This window comes from Pangasianodon hypophthalmus, chromosome 20, assembly GCF_027358585.1.
Source record: "Pangasianodon hypophthalmus isolate fPanHyp1 chromosome 20, fPanHyp1.pri, whole genome shotgun sequence".
Classification (NCBI taxonomy): Eukaryota; Metazoa; Chordata; class Actinopteri; order Siluriformes; family Pangasiidae; genus Pangasianodon; species Pangasianodon hypophthalmus.
In genome coordinates, this window is record NC_069729.1 from 13,713,396 (window position 1) to 13,732,243 (window position 18,848).

General features: G+C 36.9%; 3 protein-coding genes across 6 annotated transcripts in view; 2 read left to right on the forward strand and 1 right to left on the reverse strand.

Annotated features, from left to right (window-relative positions):
- cenpp (centromere protein P) overlaps positions 1–18,848 on the reverse strand; it is an 84,956-nt gene that overhangs the window by 47,470 nt on the left and 18,638 nt on the right. The gene's annotated exons all lie outside the window — the stretch shown is intronic.
- On the forward strand, positions 3,714–14,670 carry omd (osteomodulin). The gene is made up of 3 exons (XM_026932584.3): positions 3,714–5,860; positions 6,803–7,746; positions 8,530–14,670. The coding sequence occupies exons 2-3, from the start codon at positions 6,825–6,827 to the stop codon at positions 8,697–8,699; spliced, it is 1,092 nt and encodes a 363-aa protein (XP_026788385.1). The 5' UTR covers positions 3,714–5,860; positions 6,803–6,824; the 3' UTR covers positions 8,700–14,670.
- ogna (osteoglycin, paralog a) lies at positions 14,800–18,361 on the forward strand. Its single transcript, XM_034314437.2, has 6 exons — positions 14,800–15,119; positions 16,082–16,157; positions 16,351–16,515; positions 16,927–17,129; positions 17,450–17,542; positions 17,713–18,361. Exons 1-6 carry the CDS (start codon positions 14,976–14,978, stop codon positions 17,881–17,883), a joined length of 852 nt encoding a protein of 283 aa, XP_034170328.1. The 5' UTR covers positions 14,800–14,975; the 3' UTR covers positions 17,884–18,361.

Consider the following 18,848-nt stretch of genomic DNA (forward strand, 5'->3'; position numbering starts at 1 on the left):
CATCTGGAGGGTTCATGGGCATAGAGTGTTTTGGTAAACTGGGATGTTTGGATGCTGTCACTCCCAACTGTCACGTGTTCACTCAGGTTTGTTGACGGTGGAGTGGCTGGCCACTTTATTTCCCAAGGCACCCTCGTGTCTGTGTTACCTTCTGGCTCTCTGTCTAGTTGTGCTAGTCCCTGGTTGTACTCTGCGCACAATGTACATCTTCTTAAACCATTACAGGACAAGACCATACCTAATAATCTGTGTTCTCTCTCTCTACCTCCCCACTTCTCTCTCTGTGTGTGTTGAGCTATGTGGTGATCCATTCTGATATCCCACTTCTGCTTTGAGCTTTCATCACCTGAAAATCACTTGCTGCTGCTGAGGATGGCCCCACATGGATAGCCTAAAGATCATCATGGGTTTACTGTGAATGGCACTACACAGACACCCTAAAGACGGCAGTGGATCTTCCTTGGATAGCTTAAGAACAATTAGCAATTGCTAAGAAAAGTTTACACTCAAGTCTAAATCATTGAACATTTGATAACTTCAGTTTGATACAACAGACTTAAACTTAAAACTCTAGCGACGCTCCTAAAACTATCCGGAACCACCCAGAAGAGAATGGGTTTCCTTTTGAGTCTGGTTCCTCTCAAAGTTTCTTCCTCATGTCGTCTCAGGGAGCTTCTCCTTGCCTCAATCGCCTCTGGCTTGCTCATTAGCAATAAATTTAAAATTTGAATTTAAATTTTATATCTGGATTTCTGTAAAGCTGCTTTGTGACAATGTCCATTGTCAAAAACAGTGTTGTGGTTCATTAGCTAAATCTCATACTGAAAAAGAGAGAAATCAAACGTTTAATTGAAGAAAATGAAAACTCATGAAAACCGCATGTAAATTATTTGCACCCCTAGAATTTCTCATGAAAAAAAGTGCAACTGAAGCATGCGCCCACTTATATTTTACTTTTTTAAACTCATCTGAGTGTGTAGGAGTTCTCAAGTGGTCACCCATTATGGGGAGAGAATACACATAAAAAAAGAGAAAAAACTGTGTTCATAAAATAGGCTAAAAACAATAGGTAAACAACTGAAAACACCCATATCCACTAAAATAATTAAGAAGTTTAAAACACCCAGAGCTGTAATAAATCTGTCTGGAAGAGGATGCAGATGTATTTGGTCTCCATGCACAGTAATGAGGATGCTTAGAGATATAAAAATTTGCAGATGACAGCATTTTGGTGTCACCAATTCAACAATGTCCACAATTAGACATCACCTATTTATCAATTTAGAAGACACGCCAGAAGAAATACTTTTCTTTCATCTAACCACAGATGTAAGCACCTGGAGTTTGTGAGATGCTACTGGAACTTTGACAGGAACCAAATATATGTTTTATATATATATATATATATATATATATATATATATATATATATATATATATATATATATATATGAGACAAAAATAGAGCCTTTGGAAACTCTCACTCGATGTGGGTTTGCCATAAAAAGAGGAATGGTTATACATAAAATATCCTAAACCCTAAACCCCACTGTTAAATATGGTGGAGAATCTGTGATATTGTGTGGCTGATTCTCCTCCAAAGACCTTCAGAAACCTAGTTATATGGCATCATGAATTCCATGAAGTACCAGGAAGTTTTAAATGAAAATCTGGATGCCTCTATCAAGAAGTTACTGGGTTATGGTTGGATCCTTCAGCAGGACAAGGATCCAAAACATGCATCCAAATCTGCCCAGAAATGGCTCAATGACCACAAAATCAAGATTTTGACATGATCTCCCAGTCTCCTGACCTAAACCCATTGAAACCCATTTGGGCTGAGCTGAAGAGGAGAGTCCACAAGAGAGGACCGAGAGCCCTGGAGGATCTGTAGACATTCTATATTTTGGAGTGGTCTAAGATTCCTTGCTCTGTATTCTCCAAATTCATCAAGCATTGCAAGAGAAGACTTACTGCTAATATGTTGGCAAAGGCTGCACAAAATACTAAATGCAGGTATGCCAATAATTGTGATACATGGTTTTGTTAGAAATTGTCATAATGCTTACAGCATGGTAGGTGTTTGAGCATGAACTGCTCATTTGTGGTCCAGCCACAAGTTCTATTGTGTCCAAGTCATGACTTTGACAGGGCCAATCCAAAATTTCTTTTCAAATATTCAAATGTTCATTTTATCCTTTGGATCATCTTGCTGCATAATCCAATTCCATTTCACTTTCAGTTTACGTTCAGACTACCAAGATGTTCTGTTTAAGAATTTTCTGGTAGAGTAGAATTCATGATTCCTTAAAAAAATGACAGCAAAGCATTTTCACACCACTGCACTAGCTCCACAATGTTTACACCAACCAAAATTGAAACCAAAAGATCTACTTTTGATTCATCTATCCATATGATATTCTAAAGTCTTGCAGGTGCTTTGTTGCAAATACGAAAGGCAAATTGCAGATTATTTTGGTTTATAGTGGTTTTAGGCTGGCACTGGTCAAAAATTTGCCCAGAACTTTTTTATATTGGAACCATGAATATAGACCCTAGCAAAGGATGTTTGTACATCTGCACATTCTTGTGGGATTTTTACCAAGGGTTCCCAGATGAGCTGTTGCTGAACCCTTGGAGAAATTTTGGCAGGCTGTCCATTCCCCGGAAGATTCACCATTGTTACAAGTGTTCATCATTTGGAGATAATGGCTTTTACTGTGGTTTGGTAGAGTCCCAAAACTTTCAAATGTCTTTGTAAATATTTCCAGACTGATGCACTTCAATATTTTTTTCCTCAACTCCTATGGAATGTGCTTTGATCTTGACATAGTGTGCTTGGAGAAATTGTGGTAATTAATTCACTCTGATGGTATGGTTCAACATGAGTCAGATTTTAACCCAGCAGGGTTGGCTCCAACCAAAATTGACTGTGTTCAATTAGCTGAGTCTAGTTATCAATTGTGGTTGACTCTTTCTTGCATAACTAATAGGGAGCTGTAATGGACATGCCTGGAAGAGGGCGCTAGTGTATGTTGCCCACACACAGTGGGAAGGATGGTTACAAAAGTGGAAATTTCTCAAAGGATCACTGTTGGTGATGTACAGAATCAGCACAGGTATGGGTTCTGGATAAATTTGTTTATTAAATAAGCTTAAAATATGTGTTTCATGAAGTTTGTTTTATTTTATATATTATTATGAGACGAATAAGCAATCAAGGAGAGCCATGAAGGGGGTGAATACTGAAAAACCTCATGAGCAACTTAGTAATGTAATTTTTTTTCCCTGTTAGTAGTGAACACAGGTGGCCCAAACCTTACCCAAGGACTGTTACTTAAAAAAATTTGTAGCCATTAACACAATCACTTGAATAACAGTAAGAATGTACACTATAGCATTAATATTTCCCTTCACTGGAACAAATTGGCCCAAACCTTTTTCATCATGACAATGCCACTGTGGCCCTAAGCAAGGTCCATAAAGACATGGTTTGCCAAGGTCAATGTGGAAGAACTCAAGTTGCCCGAGCCCTGACGTCAACCCCACTCAACACCTTCAGGATGACTGCGCACCAGGCGTTCTCTCTTGACATCTGTGCCCAACCTCACTAATGCTCTCGTGGCTGAATGGGCAAATCCCCACAGCCATGCTCCAAAATCTAGCGGAAAGACTTCCCAGAAGAATGGAGGCTGTTAAATCTGTTGGATATAAGCCAGGAGGAGAAGAAAGTGTTTTGTTAGGGTTTTTGAAACTCTCAAATTTAGTACAAACATCATCTTCTTTTTATAGAATGGCTGCAAACAACTTGTATGGGAAAAGTGATAATTTAAGAATAATATGGGAGAAAGACTTGGATGTGGAATTTGAAGAGGGTATGTGGGAGGCCATATTTTCTCGTGTAGGGGGGCCGATGAGGGATATTAGAAGCAAAGTCATACACTACCAAATAATTAATCGATACTATTTAACACCAGAGTTATTCACACCATTGAAGAGTGGATGGAGCAGCCTCTACCTTGTTCTTCAAGATTTCGTCTTCTCGGAGATATAACTGTTCTACGGAAGTAGATATCTAAAGCGCAGGCTGGGTTGGCTGTTGCTGGATGCATTATGGTTGCGAGATTGGTGCTGCTTTAAATATCTTTAAATATTCATTTTTTGTAGTTGTTATGTATTCTATGTTTTGTGGGTAACACAAGCTTAAAATAAAAAAGTTGAATGACAAAAAAAAAAAGAAAAAAAAAAGAATGGAGGCCCTTACAGCAGCAAAGATGGGACCAACTCTATGTTAATACCCATGTTTTTGGAATGGGCACATACGGGTATGATGGTCAGATGTCCACATACTTTTGGCCATATAACGTATATGCATAATCTCAAGGGTTTGGTGCAATGACCCCACTTCCTTGTTTGTTTCCTTTTGGTAGCATGAATCTCACCCATTTTCCAGCCACTATAATTAACATTTAGTAGTAGCCACATTTTTAAATGTTTCACTTATTAATTTTCCCAAAATTCCAGGCAGACATTAAATTGACTACATGAAAAATATAAAACAAAGTGATATTATTCCACAGAGGCATTTTAAGGTATTCAACAGAGTAAGACCCAGCCAACCCCCTTAAGATGATAATTTTTCCAAATGCTGATATTAGTTCTCTTGGATTTAACAGTGAATGTAGTTAATATAAGAGACGCAATGTCATTTTTTCAATAGTCAAAAAGCTAAACAATTTTTTGGACATTCCTTTACCAGTTACTCAGATGTCAAATTTCTAGCTAGCTGTGGAAGTCCATAAGCACTGACCTGATTGGGATTTCTGCAGAGTATTGGGACAACTTTTGTAGTCCTACTGTCTAAACTACTGTCTAAAAGGGGTAAAGGGTCTGAGCTAGTGAACAGGTTTTTATGGTGTTCCAATCCCATGACCACCAGCTGATCCTTTGGAGAAAAAAAATTATTAACCCTCAAATGATTACTTTTTTGTTGGATAAAAGCATATGCCAAATTTGAGTTGCCCAAAAAAAAAAAAAAAAAAAAAAAAAAAAAGATATCAATTTGGTATCAACATTTTGTTATAAGTTTGGCACATCTTCATGGTAGGGTGAACCTCATGGCTTCCTTTTTATTACATATGCTCATTACATGGGGTACAGCATAATGGTGTTGTAGAATGCACATGGTGTATTACGTGTCCAGTAGAATGTTATTTGAGATTCAGTCACAGAAAAGGTGTTAATGGAATTTTGTTGTATATTAACATCTACAAAATGTGGCACTCAACATTCTTGGCCTCCTTCAAATTGCAGATTTTGACTAACATTTTACTATCGATTAGATGGTTACATAACTATTTCCATCACTAGTCACCACTCCACAACCCCTTTTTTAACAGGTTATGAGAAACAGACACAGGTACTCAGATAATTCTCTAATCTAACTCGACATTAAATATAGAAAGAGATTAAAAGGGTAAAGTACTGAATACTGTACTATCATCGAAATCTAACTGTGTCCCCAACCTTACTAAATAGCACTTGCTTTGTTTAGGCTAGAAACTTTGGCCTCACCTCAACTCAAGAAATGATAAAAAAGCAGATAAGACTTGACTGAGGTCACTGAGCAGATGGAACCCAAAGCTTCCAGAATAATTTCCACAGCAAAGAGGCAGAGCTTAATATTTTCATACAGAATACAGGACTGCTGGGCAGTGAAAAAGTGAGGCCTGCTTTCAAGCCAAATCTCAGATGAAATTTCCCATTTCCCTTAAGTAACATACTTCATGCTGAGCGGATTCTTTACTTCATCTCTGTCAAGCTTTCATCTTCAGCACGATACCTCTCAGGAACAACACAGGTATGATATGACTTCCTATGTTCAATCGAACATGAGAGTTAAAAAAAAAAAAAAAAAAAAAAACTGACAGTGCTTGAGAAATAAGACAATTAGAAATGAAAGAAAATCAAGCAACATCTATTTAGCTTGGGAACAGTTCTATGATGGTTATTTGGACAGTGGGCTAATGAAATTAGTTATGCAGAGTAATTTTCTACATTGTCTACAGTTTTTAAAATTAAATTTCTCTTTTTGGAACAGGATGTTTTATCAGGGACAAGTTCTTGGCCTAGATTATCTAAAGATTACTAAACCTTAACAACTATGAGCTGGACCAAATAATTCCAAAAGTTAAATAAAAGGCATTAATTGATAAGATGGCTGATGACAGGTTGTTGGCAGTCTACAGACTGGTTTTTTTATCCACTGCGCATTGTTAGACATTAGGGATATAAGAGACAGAAGCTCAAGCCCTCTTTTTCCACAATCTGTTTTATAGCTATTTCTATAACATTCAGGGTAAAAAGTGTCACATGCCCTTCGTCAAATTTCAATTTATAATTGCTTATATAGTAAAGAGAAAAACAGAGACAGAGATAAACTAACAATGGTCTCAATTTTGAAGTTTTTACTATGGAATTAACCACACTGCAACACTGATAGCTCATTACATTAGAAAATGGATTAGTCAGGAATATAAAATACTTAATTAGACATTAAGTAGTTAAGTAGACCTCCATCCAAACTTTATATTTTATAACTAAACTGCAACTTCCAAGCATTAATGAATGCACTAACTCGAGTCATCGAGTTCAGCTACAAGAGCTACAGAATACAAACAGCTGTGACAATGGCTCCCAGGCTTGGAACAGAAATAGTATATAAATTCTTTTCAGTTAAGGCAGTGAATAGGATTACAGTAATGTCTCATTAATCTTTTGTTCATATGCTTCTTCCAAACAGATAAAGAAAAACAAATCCAATAATGGGTATTCCCAGTACATGGTCAATATTTTCATTGATTTTGCTCAAAGCATTGTGTCAAGATTATGAAACCAGTTATGCAGACTATGAGACAGAAGATGAAACATTGCCAGAGATTCCTTCATTTGTTGTGCCTCAAGAAACAGATTCTTACTTATTTCGCTCAAATGAATGTGCCAAGGAATGTTACTGTCCCTCCTCTTATCCCTTTGCGATGTACTGTGACCATCGTGAACTTAAAGTAATCCCTGATGTCCCAAGCAACATCCGCCACTTATACATTCAGTTCAACAACATCGAAGCCATTACGGCCAAACCTTTCACCAATGCTACATCTTTGAGAGAAATCAACCTCAGCCACAATAACCTGAGAAAAGTAGGGAAGGAGGCCTTCAGTAAACTTCAACACCTCACACAGCTTCACCTTGAGTACAACAGACTAGAGGAATTTCCACCCTCTTTGCCCAAAACTCTTGAGATACTCCACCTGGGATTCAACAAAATCTCAAAGATACCATCCAACACTATACAAGGCCTAATAAATATTACAGTGCTTGACCTGTGTAGCAACCGACTTACAGATGATGGTATTAAAGGAAAGGTCCTGTCTGGCTTTAAAAGCCTCATGCAAGTCAACATGTGCAACAACAAACTCAAGACTATGCCCCTTAATCTCCCAGCATCGCTGCTGCAGCTATCACTGGAGAACAACTCCATCACATCTATACCTGAGGGATACTTTAGGAAGACCCCAAATATCATGTCTCTTCGGGTGTCCCATAACAAAATTAAAACAATTCCTTACAAAGCCTTTAACCTGTCACAACTCATGGAACTCAACCTGGGATATAACCAACTCTCCCAAGCCTTTTTTGTTCCCAAGAACTTGGAGCATCTGTATCTCAACCACAATGACTACACAGGTATGGCAAAATGTGTAAGCAAACATAACTTTATATGGATTTAATACTGTTTATATTACTCTTCAATTGTTTTATGTGGTGTCTAGTTAGATACAGCCAAGCTAGCTCACACAATGGTCTTTAGGAGCTGGACAGAAAACTATAGTCCAACTAAACACCAGAACAATTAGAAAAAAAAAGGAAACTCAACCAGTAACCTTTTGTGTTCCAACAAGTGGGACTATTTTGTGGGAAACCAGTATTTATTTTTTTCTTTCTTGAATATCTTGTCCTAATTTAACAATTATTTAACAAGAAGACGGATGTTTCAAAAAGACAACAACCCCAAATATACAGCCAAAATAACTCAAGAAGGCCTTGCATGGCCTAGCCAATCTTCTAACATGAACCACATTGAAAATTTATGGAGGATATTTGAAATTGTGAGCCCATCAGAGGGATTCTCTTAACCTAGGGGAATTGAAGATGTTTTGCCAAGAGGGATGGGCCAGAATTGAACCACAATGCTGCAAAAAGCTCAATAATTCTTAGCATAAACTTCTCGAAGCTGTAATTGCCAAAAACAGCTTTGCAACAATTTTGTACTAATTTGGTTAATATGTGGTCTGAATATTTTTTCCCCATCCATATTAATTTTGAAATATCTTTTACTTATTATATGTTTATGATTATTACACGTATATTAAATAACACACACAAAAAAATTTCCCCTACGTGTAGGTTTAATATAATGTCATCGGTATACAGGACTGCTGTATTCAATAACCTCTTTTCTAATTACAGAACTTAATGTCACTCTAATGTGCCCACTGCTGGATCACGACAGTCCCAATATGCTAACCTACATTCGCCTTGATCACAATAAGCTGAGAGGACCTGTGGACTACTATGCCTATACTTGTTTCCCAAGGATGAAGATGATTTATTATGGTGAACAACAGACTGCTAGCTAGTATGAACCACTAAAAAACATGACACCATTGACGGGGTGCAAAATTTCAGCCACCAAATAATTTCGCCTAAAAATAGCCAAGACTCTTTTGGCTTTTGGTTAAAAGAGTAAAAATGCAAAAGATGTTTTAGACATTTGATGAAACAACCCTATGAAAAGCATAATTAAATCATAAAGAAATGGGGAAACAGACGCTGATTAACCAGCCAAGAAGATTCACTCCAGAGCATTGCTTGCCTGCGTCACTTGCTTGGACACACCTGTTGATAGGTTTGTACTATTTTCTACTATTTTATAACAACAATGAAGACATTAACAGTATACAATAACACATGTAGTGAATTATGCAGTGACCAAGCATAGTGTTTATCTTCTCAACCAGCTTCATGAGGTGATTCACCCAGGAGGCTTTTCTTAAAGTTCTCAAACAGTCCGAGCTCCTCCTGCTTTTCTTAATTTGTAAATGAAAACTACTTGCTGGAATAACTAAATGTACATTTTAATTAATAAATGTATATACATGCATTAACTTCACTGTTGATATTTGTCATAGAAACATAAGCATAAACATAAGCCTTTATCTATGTCTTAAGGATATTTTTCATTATGACACATGCCAAACAAAATGGAGGATACAGTAAAACTGGCCCTGTATGCAAGCATGTAGTTCATGCTACAGATTTTAAAGGATTTAAAAGTAATTGACAAGTGGGTGGGAGGTATGGGGGCACTCACTAACACTTCAGGACAAAAATTCTTTCATTCATCTTTCTTTCTTCATTTTTTATTTGGAGGATTCTTCAACAAAAGGCTTGATAAGTTATAAGCCAAGACTCAAACATGCATTAAGTACTAATGCTAGCTATCTTTTACATCCTAGGTGCATAAAGGTGGTTAACAGTTTGCTGAATTTAGCATAAATATATTGTATCAACAGCTCTTTTAGATTTTGCAGTTCATTCATGTCAGTGAAAATCTTTGCATGTAAACAAAGTCAGTGTATAATAATGTAATTTCTCTATGCTGGCTGCATTATATTGGTGGAAAATGTGAATTAATAAATATGAATTATGAAAATTGCATAAAATGTCCCATGATTTTTTTGATGGGGGCAAAATATTGTGAGATATAAATTAAAATCAGCATTTGTTAAAGCTTTAGATGACACATTTTATATGCATTATGATGCATTATTCCACTCTTTATCTGTTTGAAGGCTAACCAGCCATAAAAACACAGTCCCTTCCGAAAGTATTGGAACGCAGGGCCAATTCTTTTGTTTTTTCTATACACTGAAGATTTTTGGGTTTGAGATCAAAAGATGAATGAGAGATGATAGATCAGAATTTCATCTTTACTTTCCTGATATTTACATCCAGATGTGTTAAACAACTTAGAACATGGCATTTTCGGTGGCAGACCACCCAATTTTTAGGTGAGCAAAAGTATGGGAACAGATAGTCTTAAAGTAAATTAAACACTTAATATTTGGTTGCATATCCCTTGTAAATACTTGGTAAAGAGTATTTATAATACAATATACTATGTCACCAATACAATACACAATATCTACCTTAAATGTTTACATACGTCATTTATCCTAGTCTCATCCCTGTATTAAGACTATAACAGCTATGCATGAAATGATACACTAAAGCCACACTCTGAGACATATCCCGATACAGGCTTCACGAGACGATATTGACACGAGATGATATTAACACAAATAAAATATTTAAATTTTAATACATTATTTGTGAGGACAAAAAAATGGAACCACTGCAATATCAATACATTGCACTGTAAGAGAAGCAGATCAGGATTTATAGTATAAGGTGTAATTGTTAATGTTATTTTAATAATGTTATTTGCATAAATGTATTTCATGGCAATGTTATTAATATGGAAAGATTGTTTGATGGAAGATTGTAATTTAAATAACAAATTGGTGTCATCACCACTTCTACTGCTGTCTGATATCCACCTGAAATGCACAAGCACGTCACTTACCAATTTAACTGTACAGATCAGGAAAACAATTGTCATTTTATTTTCCATATTTCCTCATCCCATCGAAATTAGTTTCTGGTTACACAATAGTGTAACTTTTTCAGACGTGAATGTGACTCACATCAAGTGCAGCACATAGGCGCTGATTTTACCCTGCATTTCAGACCGCTATCAAGCCAGCCACAGCAGAGACCTTATATACAGCCACGTATATACGGCAGTTTACGGTAACTACCTTCAGATGGCAATGTTGAGCACTAGTGTACTACGGGCCATTTTGGTGTTATTTTTTCCAGGTTTACATGGGCCAAATGAAACGAGGCTGTGGGCGTTGTGTCTGACACATGTGCCATAATGCTTCCTTCTGATTAGCTTAACTTTTTGGACTATTAATAAGCATGCATTGAGACAGTTAGGTTCCCTCTTGTAAACTTCGTGCTCTGTATGCTACTACCTCTGGTGCTCCAAATTTTGCTAGTGTGTAAGAAGAAGGTAGGGTTCATAATGAATATTAAACGCAAATATCGCAACACATGATATGTGGAGCAAATTCATAGAAATTATGTAGAAAAAAAAAACTATTAGAAAAAATGTAAAAGAATTTTTCTTGCTCTTATCCTTCAGTGGTTTATAACGGTAATTATTTAAAATAAAATAAAATAAAAAAATACCACTATGACATAAAATTAATATTTTTCTCTGTATACATTCTTTTCCTTTTTCTCTGTATACATTCCTGCTGTTAACATCATTTTACCCTTACCAGCCAAAACCTGATGCTTACAAAATGCTTAGAAACTGTGCCTTATATTTGAGAGCACAGCTTCAAATAATAAAACTTAATTAGTATTTGATTTTTAGGTAATACAATAAATGTGTGCTAGCAAAAACCATGGAACAAAAATTATAAGTGAACTATAAGAAAATTTATTTGACAATGTTTCTGAATAATATTGCATCAGTAATAAAATGATAACAAGCTAAATAAAAAAAGCTGTGGTGCCAGACTATACTACCAATTTAGTCATAATCCATCCCTTGTAACTAAAGTAATATTCATGCCTATGCAGTAAGGATGTCATAAAAGGGTATCTCCAGAGTCTCTTAAAAAGACTGCCAGCCCAGAAACAAGCTGAGCAGGAAATCTAATCTTAAAAAAAAAAAAAAATTAAAAAAAAAATAAAAAATCAGACTCTATGTCTGAATGCTTGGATTGGCTCTAATGATGAAAAGTCAGATATTTTTCAGGCCTAACAGTTGGATTTAGATCAGCTAGGTAAACAACAAAAAAGCAAACTACAGCAACATAACTGTACTACAACTTGACTAAAACTAGGATTGCACAATAGGCACAACATATCCCACTGTGATTATATTGCTACTAGGACAATTACTATAAGTTGTTTCGTGTCGTATTGTTTGATACGAGGCTCTCGATTCACTACATATAATAACCTATTTTATTCTATTCATCATAAAAACAACTTACACTATGTGAGGTGTAGAATATTTAATCAAGCCAACACATCTTCCTCTGAAAAAAAAAAAAAAAAAAACAAGCTTCCCCTAAGCAGTTTTTACGATCATACTACCATACTAGCTTGAGAAAAACAATTGTTTTGCTCAGCAGCAAAACAGAAATTAGAAAATCCCCCAAATATTTAATGTCTTGTGTATGGGAGCAGTTCGGTTTCCCGATTAGTCACAAGCAGCCTGCGAGTGAGTGGTGGAGCAAAATGGTACAGTGTACAGAATCTGATAAATATGTGTAAAATACACCAGCACTAATACCACAGACACATCCATGCATCTGCTACTTGCATCACCCTTCTGTGCTGGTCGGCAGAACTAGACAAACGCAAGACGTAATACACATGCACAAAAATCAGTGCAGCAGCTGTGGAATATTTAATCATGTAATCAGTATAATCATCAAGATAATCCCATATGTTCAGTAACAAACTGTGCAAAGTACAGGTGGGTATCAATGTCTAAAGGGTTCTCAGTGTCTGAAAAACATGGAGTGAAAGGATGTACCAAGGCTGTGGAGATCAGGTCTTCCACCACCACTAAAACTGAGAAATAAGGGTGGTGGCCAGGCAACAGATACTAGCTGCTTGTGTAAAGAGAAAACTCTGCCTAGAGAGATGTGCATTTGAAAACATATAAAAGGCTGTGTTGAGATCAGATTCATCAGTTACTCTGCAGACTAACTCGGCATTGTTGCTTTTAATAATAAAGACTCTGAGAAGTTTTTATTTTAGCTGAAAGAATTCCACGACACAACTGGGAAGTTCATAGCTGCAGATATGAGACTCTGCTCAGTAGTGGAGATGCAGGATTCAAAAACACGACTAGGGCTACAGAGAGCTGCGTGAGCTTTGACAGCACAGCTACCCAACAAGAGCAATAAAATAATAATAAAATCCCCCGTGCTTCAAACACGCCCCCTGGGAGTCTCACCTTGGAGTTAAAGCTTGGCCAGAGAGCAAATGTTTAATTAGCTATGTTTAAATCTGTTACATTTTAACACATATGTTTTTGGTTTGTTATAAGATGCCAACAGTCTGAATGGATCACACCAACACTGTGTCATTACTAGGTTTCAATTACTGCACTTTTATAATGTTTTAATCATTTGAAAATAAAACCTAAACCACAATGCTTATTTTTGCTGTATAGAAAACATATTGTATTGACACACCACCATATTGTATCGAATTTGTTTTTTGTGTGCACCCTAATCGCTACACACTGCAATCACTATATGCTTTGTGATTTATTATAACAAACCTGAAACATACACTCACTGTCCACTTTATTAGGAACACCTGTACTACTGCACATTCATGCAGTTATCTAATCAGCCAATCATGTGGCAGTAGCGTAACCCCAAAAAATCATGCAGATACAGGTCAAGAGCTTCAGTTAATGTTCACGTTAGCTCACAGAGTGTGATCTCTGTGAGTTTAATAGAGGCATGGTTTTTGGTACCAGATGAGCTGGTTTGAGTATTTCAGAAACTCCTGATCTCCTGGAAATTTCACACACAACAGTCTCTAGAGTTTACACAAAATTGAGCGAAAAACAAAAAACATCCTGTGTGCGGAGGATCTGCAGGCTGAAACACCTTACTGATGAGAGCGATCAGAGAAGAATGACCAGACTGGTCTGCGTTGACAGGAAGTCAATTGTGACTCAAATAAGTACTCTTTACAGCCATGGTGCAGATATACAGCTCCTTAAGTATCTTTCACAGCTGTTCGTTTTTTTTTGTTTTTTTGTTTTTTTTTAAACTAAACTAACTAACCACAATGACTGAGAAACACACTACAGAAAATTAGCACTGTAAAGACATTTTCCAGGACTTGGCACACTTCCCGGTATAGTAAATTTTTACAAGTCCTTATAATTGCTAACACACCTGTACCAGAGCTCAGTTTCAGTCCCCTTGTTTCCATCCCTTGAATGTTTATTTCTAGGGGCCCTTCTCCTCTCGTCCCGAGGTACACAGAGGGGGATTACAGTCATGTGTTCTCTATTAACCATGTTTTGTTTAAATGTCCTTTTTTTTTTTTTAAAAGAGACTATTCCCTCAGATTTTTCTTCACTTGACTCGCTTTTCGTTACAAAAGTGCAAAGGATGACTACTTATTAATGTACCACTTTCTAAGTACACAAAATATGCCATTAAAGCAATAATATTTACGTTGTGTGAGACAGAAATGATGAATAACGAGTCGGAGAGTTTATAAAATCCTTCGGTTGCTTCTCATTCTCACACTACAGTGCAAATCACTAAAACACTTCTCCAAATTCAATAAATTCAGTCATGATGAAGAAACAGAGCACTATATGTTGTCTTAGACTAACCATTAAAAAAACTAAAACACTATACAGCACTACAGAAGTGACTAGACGTTTTATTGCTTTCAACTCTCGGGGCGATTAAATAGAGAACAGCCCACAAACATGGCTAAACCATACCCCCCCCCCCCCCCCCCCCAAAACCCCCCACCCCCCGACCCCGCCACCACCCCCCCGAGACGAAGTTATTCAGTTGGAACAGACAGAATGCAAAGGGTTAAAGTCTGCTCCATAAACGCTTGCTTAAGAATCCCTTGGCAGCTCCACATGTAGCTTTAAATACTGATTTGACAGATCACGTTTTACTCTCAGGCACTGAGAAAATAGCAACCTCTGCCTGCGCTGCTGTGTAACGCCTGTATCAGAGCAACAAGTACATCCCTGAGCCTACACACACACGATGGGGACCAGAGCAGGAACGTTTATTTCTACCTTTGTATTTGCGTCATGGGTGATATTAATCTCAGGAACAGAGCAACACTTAAGCTCAAAAGAGATTACAATACCATTTGAAGAGCCTGATTTGGACACATGGATGGAAAAGGTAATACTAGATTTTAGTGCTGTTTGCATGTTTACGGTTGATGACTTTTATAACAAAACACAAAATCTACAAAGATCTATGTTGAAAACAATTAACAATATGTTATTACTAGATATTAATGTTAAATATTAGAAATATTAATAATTAAATATTAATTAATTAGCTAACCTATTCATTATTTACTGTAATCTTTTAAGTATTAACTTATAAGTTTTAAATGATGGGTCTGAAGATGTGTTTAGTTCGGGCTCATTAACAGTAATTTTTGTATGTACATTTACATACAAAAAAATGTTTGCATGTACATTTTTTTGCATGTGCTTGCATTGTCAGCTACGTAGTGTTCAGTCAGAACAAATGCAGTCTTTCAAAATATGCAAATGTTTACTCAAAGTTTGCAAAGTTTGTGTTTAAACTGGATATAATGGTTTACAATGCTGCATGCCACATCTGTGAAACTGTTTACTTTCTGCTGCACAGTCAAATTACTTCCTTGAGTCAGGATTTTTGAAACCAGACTTTGTATTGTGTTAAAATAAACACTATTGATTGAGAACAGGCTCTAATCTAAATTCAGTTCCAACAATGGGATCCAGCAGTTGGCTGTTTGCTAGGTGGATTAAATGTGATTACTCAGCACCACACCATCAAGTATCCTCAGGCTAAAGCACTCCCACCCACCTAGCGGCTCCATGTGAACCCAGGGGTTAGGGCTCAAAGCAGTAACACACACACCTGTCTCTTAGAGTCTTTTAAGTCCTGACAGGCTATAAAATCCAGGTTGAGCGCCAAGGCAAGCTGGAAAACGATTTATGAAAGGGTTGTTCCATAAAAGAAGTGATGTTATTAAATCAGTAGGCAATCAAAAGACCAACAATGCGGTACATTTTGTTACAATACAATAAGTACTGCTTGTGATCAATTCCATTTTTTTTTTTTTTTTTTTTTTTTTTGCCTAACAGAGAGATACCGACGCTTTCCTGCCTGCTGACACACCGGATGGCTTTGTAGAACTCAAACCTGAAGCGAACGCTTCTGGTAAAGTAGTCGCATCACTAATCGCCTTCCGTATGAAAGAACTGCATTATGCATCATTATTACTGCATTTTGGTCCAGCAAAGTGGCCTTGTTGAAAGATAGCATGTCTTTAAGATTGGAGTGAGCATGTGATCCTATTTGTCAACAGCAGATGTGTAAATGAGTAACAAGTCCTTGTTTCATCATGTTCCAGACCTTCCAACATGTCTGCTGTGTGTGTGTCTGACGGGATCGGTGTACTGCGAGGAAGTCGACCCTGATATGACATCAGTGCCGGCTCTTCCTAAAGAGACAGCCTATCTATATGCTCGTTACAACAAGATAAAAAAGATTACTGCGAAAGACTTCGGAGATATTGGTGTGTTTTTTTTCTGTTTCTCTGTGTATTCAAGTGTATTTCCTTCAATAATCCCTATTCAGTACAGGAACTGTGACTATGGTGATATAAATCAGAGAAAAAAAAAAATTTAAGAAAATGCCTTACAGTGGGAAATTCACCATGCCTACTAACCAGATGTCTTACACCACTGGGATTTCTGATGTGATAAAAGATCAAACTGCTGAGCAATGGAAGATATATGTTAGGGAAAAGTAGTACGTGTTTTTCCGTAGGATTAAACTTCCTGTCCTGCAAACAATAAACAAGATGTAGGTTATTCAAAGGCATCATAAGTGTCACTACAACATACAGCACAGCTATCAGTACCATGTTATTGCAGTTATGTAACCCTTGCTAATTGTAAGTTCAATATATTCGCCTATTTTTCAGTTACACTGAAAAGAATAGATCTGACTGGAAACTTAATTTCGGAGATTGAGGACGGAGCCTTCATGAAGCTGACGTTGTTGGAGGAGCTCTCCCTCGCTGAGAACCGGCTTGTGAAGCTGCCAATGTTACCACCCAAGCTCATGTCATTTAATGCCAATCACAACCGCCTCAAGACCAAAGGAGTAAAAGTCAACGCTTTCAAGGTACCGTGAACTGTGTAATTGTGTGAGCCATGAATGCCTAATGTGTGTACCTAGTGTAATGCCTAACGCTGTTCCAGTGCAGCCTCTTGAAAAAGCAGACATGTGACATCTGTTTGAAACTTGGGGCATAACAACAACAACCTGCTGAACAGTCAAGTCTGTGTTCATCTGCTGTAAATACATTACTGCTCTTAATGAGACTGGCAAAAAGGAGCCAGGGACATTCTGATGTTTAACATGAGCACAGACTATTTTTTTTTTTAAGTCATGTTCTTGAACCGAAAGTCTGAACAATTGTTTGTGTTGAATGTTCCCTACAGAAATTAACCAATCTCAGAAATTTATATCTTGCCCACAATGAGTTGGAGGCAGTCCCAATAATTCCAGAGAGTGTGCGCATTTTTCATATTCAGGTAAACGTATTTGTCATGCTGTCATAAGTAAATTGCATCACTTTCATAATGCAATGTTCAGCTCTAGTTAATACAAAAATAACACCAGAATGTGGCCAACTACTTACTGTTTCAAGTATACCATGCTGTTATTTAAGCATATAATGCCTATTCTGTTGTCTTTCATGTAGAACAACAACATAACTGTTGTTACTACTGACACCTTCTGCAAACGCAACAACAGCTACTACATCCGGCCCAACATTAATGAGATCAGGATGGATGGAAACCCGGTGATCCTTGCAAAGGACCCCAACGTGTTCATCTGTCTGCAGTCCTTGCCAATTGGACGGTACCACTGAAAGCCCCTTAAAAAACCCACAAATCTCTAAAAGTGCCTCAAACAAAAACAACTATGGACTGAAAGGTGTTTCATGTCCAGTTTGCCACCTTGCAAAAGCAGGGTATGTGAATTGTTGATTACTATGTTATGTGAGTACTGAAATTCCCTCTTGAACTCTGTGGCTTAAATGTAATTGTTAAATGTAATATATATATAAAACAATTCTGTTGAAAGCTGCATAGTAATTTACGGTTTCCATAAAACCGAACACTTGCAGCATTACAAAAATTATGTGAACTGCTTTCACTTCTACTGTTTAAGAAGTCTGCCAAGTTAATTAAGTTAAGCATTCATTCCATATGTACATGCGTCTACAAGGATGTAGTCACTCTATCTTGATAGAACTGAACTATTTATGTGATTGCTACCTATGTGAGAATCAAGTAGGCTGTACAGTTATACATGATATTAAAATATTATGCTATATGTTTTCCATAGTTATTTTAATAAATCTCGCTCTTTTTTTTTTTTTTTTTTTTTTTTTAAACGTATGCCTCCAGGCTGTCTTGGCATCACTCATTATTGCACAAATGCTTTCCATGGGACAGAGAAAAGCCAGTTCAAGTAATCATATAAACTGTAAAAGCAAACTGAGGTTGAGCACACAAAGAGTTCTGGAAAATGTGGGTTAACATTATTCCATTCTACTGGCCAATTTGGCAGCCATAACAGCACTATGCTCCAAGTAAATAATGGAATGGTTTCCATATTGCTTCTGCAACTTCACTTCCAATTTTTCATTGCCATCATGTCATGGAATTTTATACCTATTTTGAAATAAACCATACCCTTCAGCAATCTCTTTCAGCATAAAGAAGGCAGGATGAAATAGCCATTAAGCCTAGCAGAGGTTTGTAAAATTAGCAATATGATAAACTGTCTGAGAGAGAAAAAGTATATAGGAAAGCCTCACAAGGGGAAGAT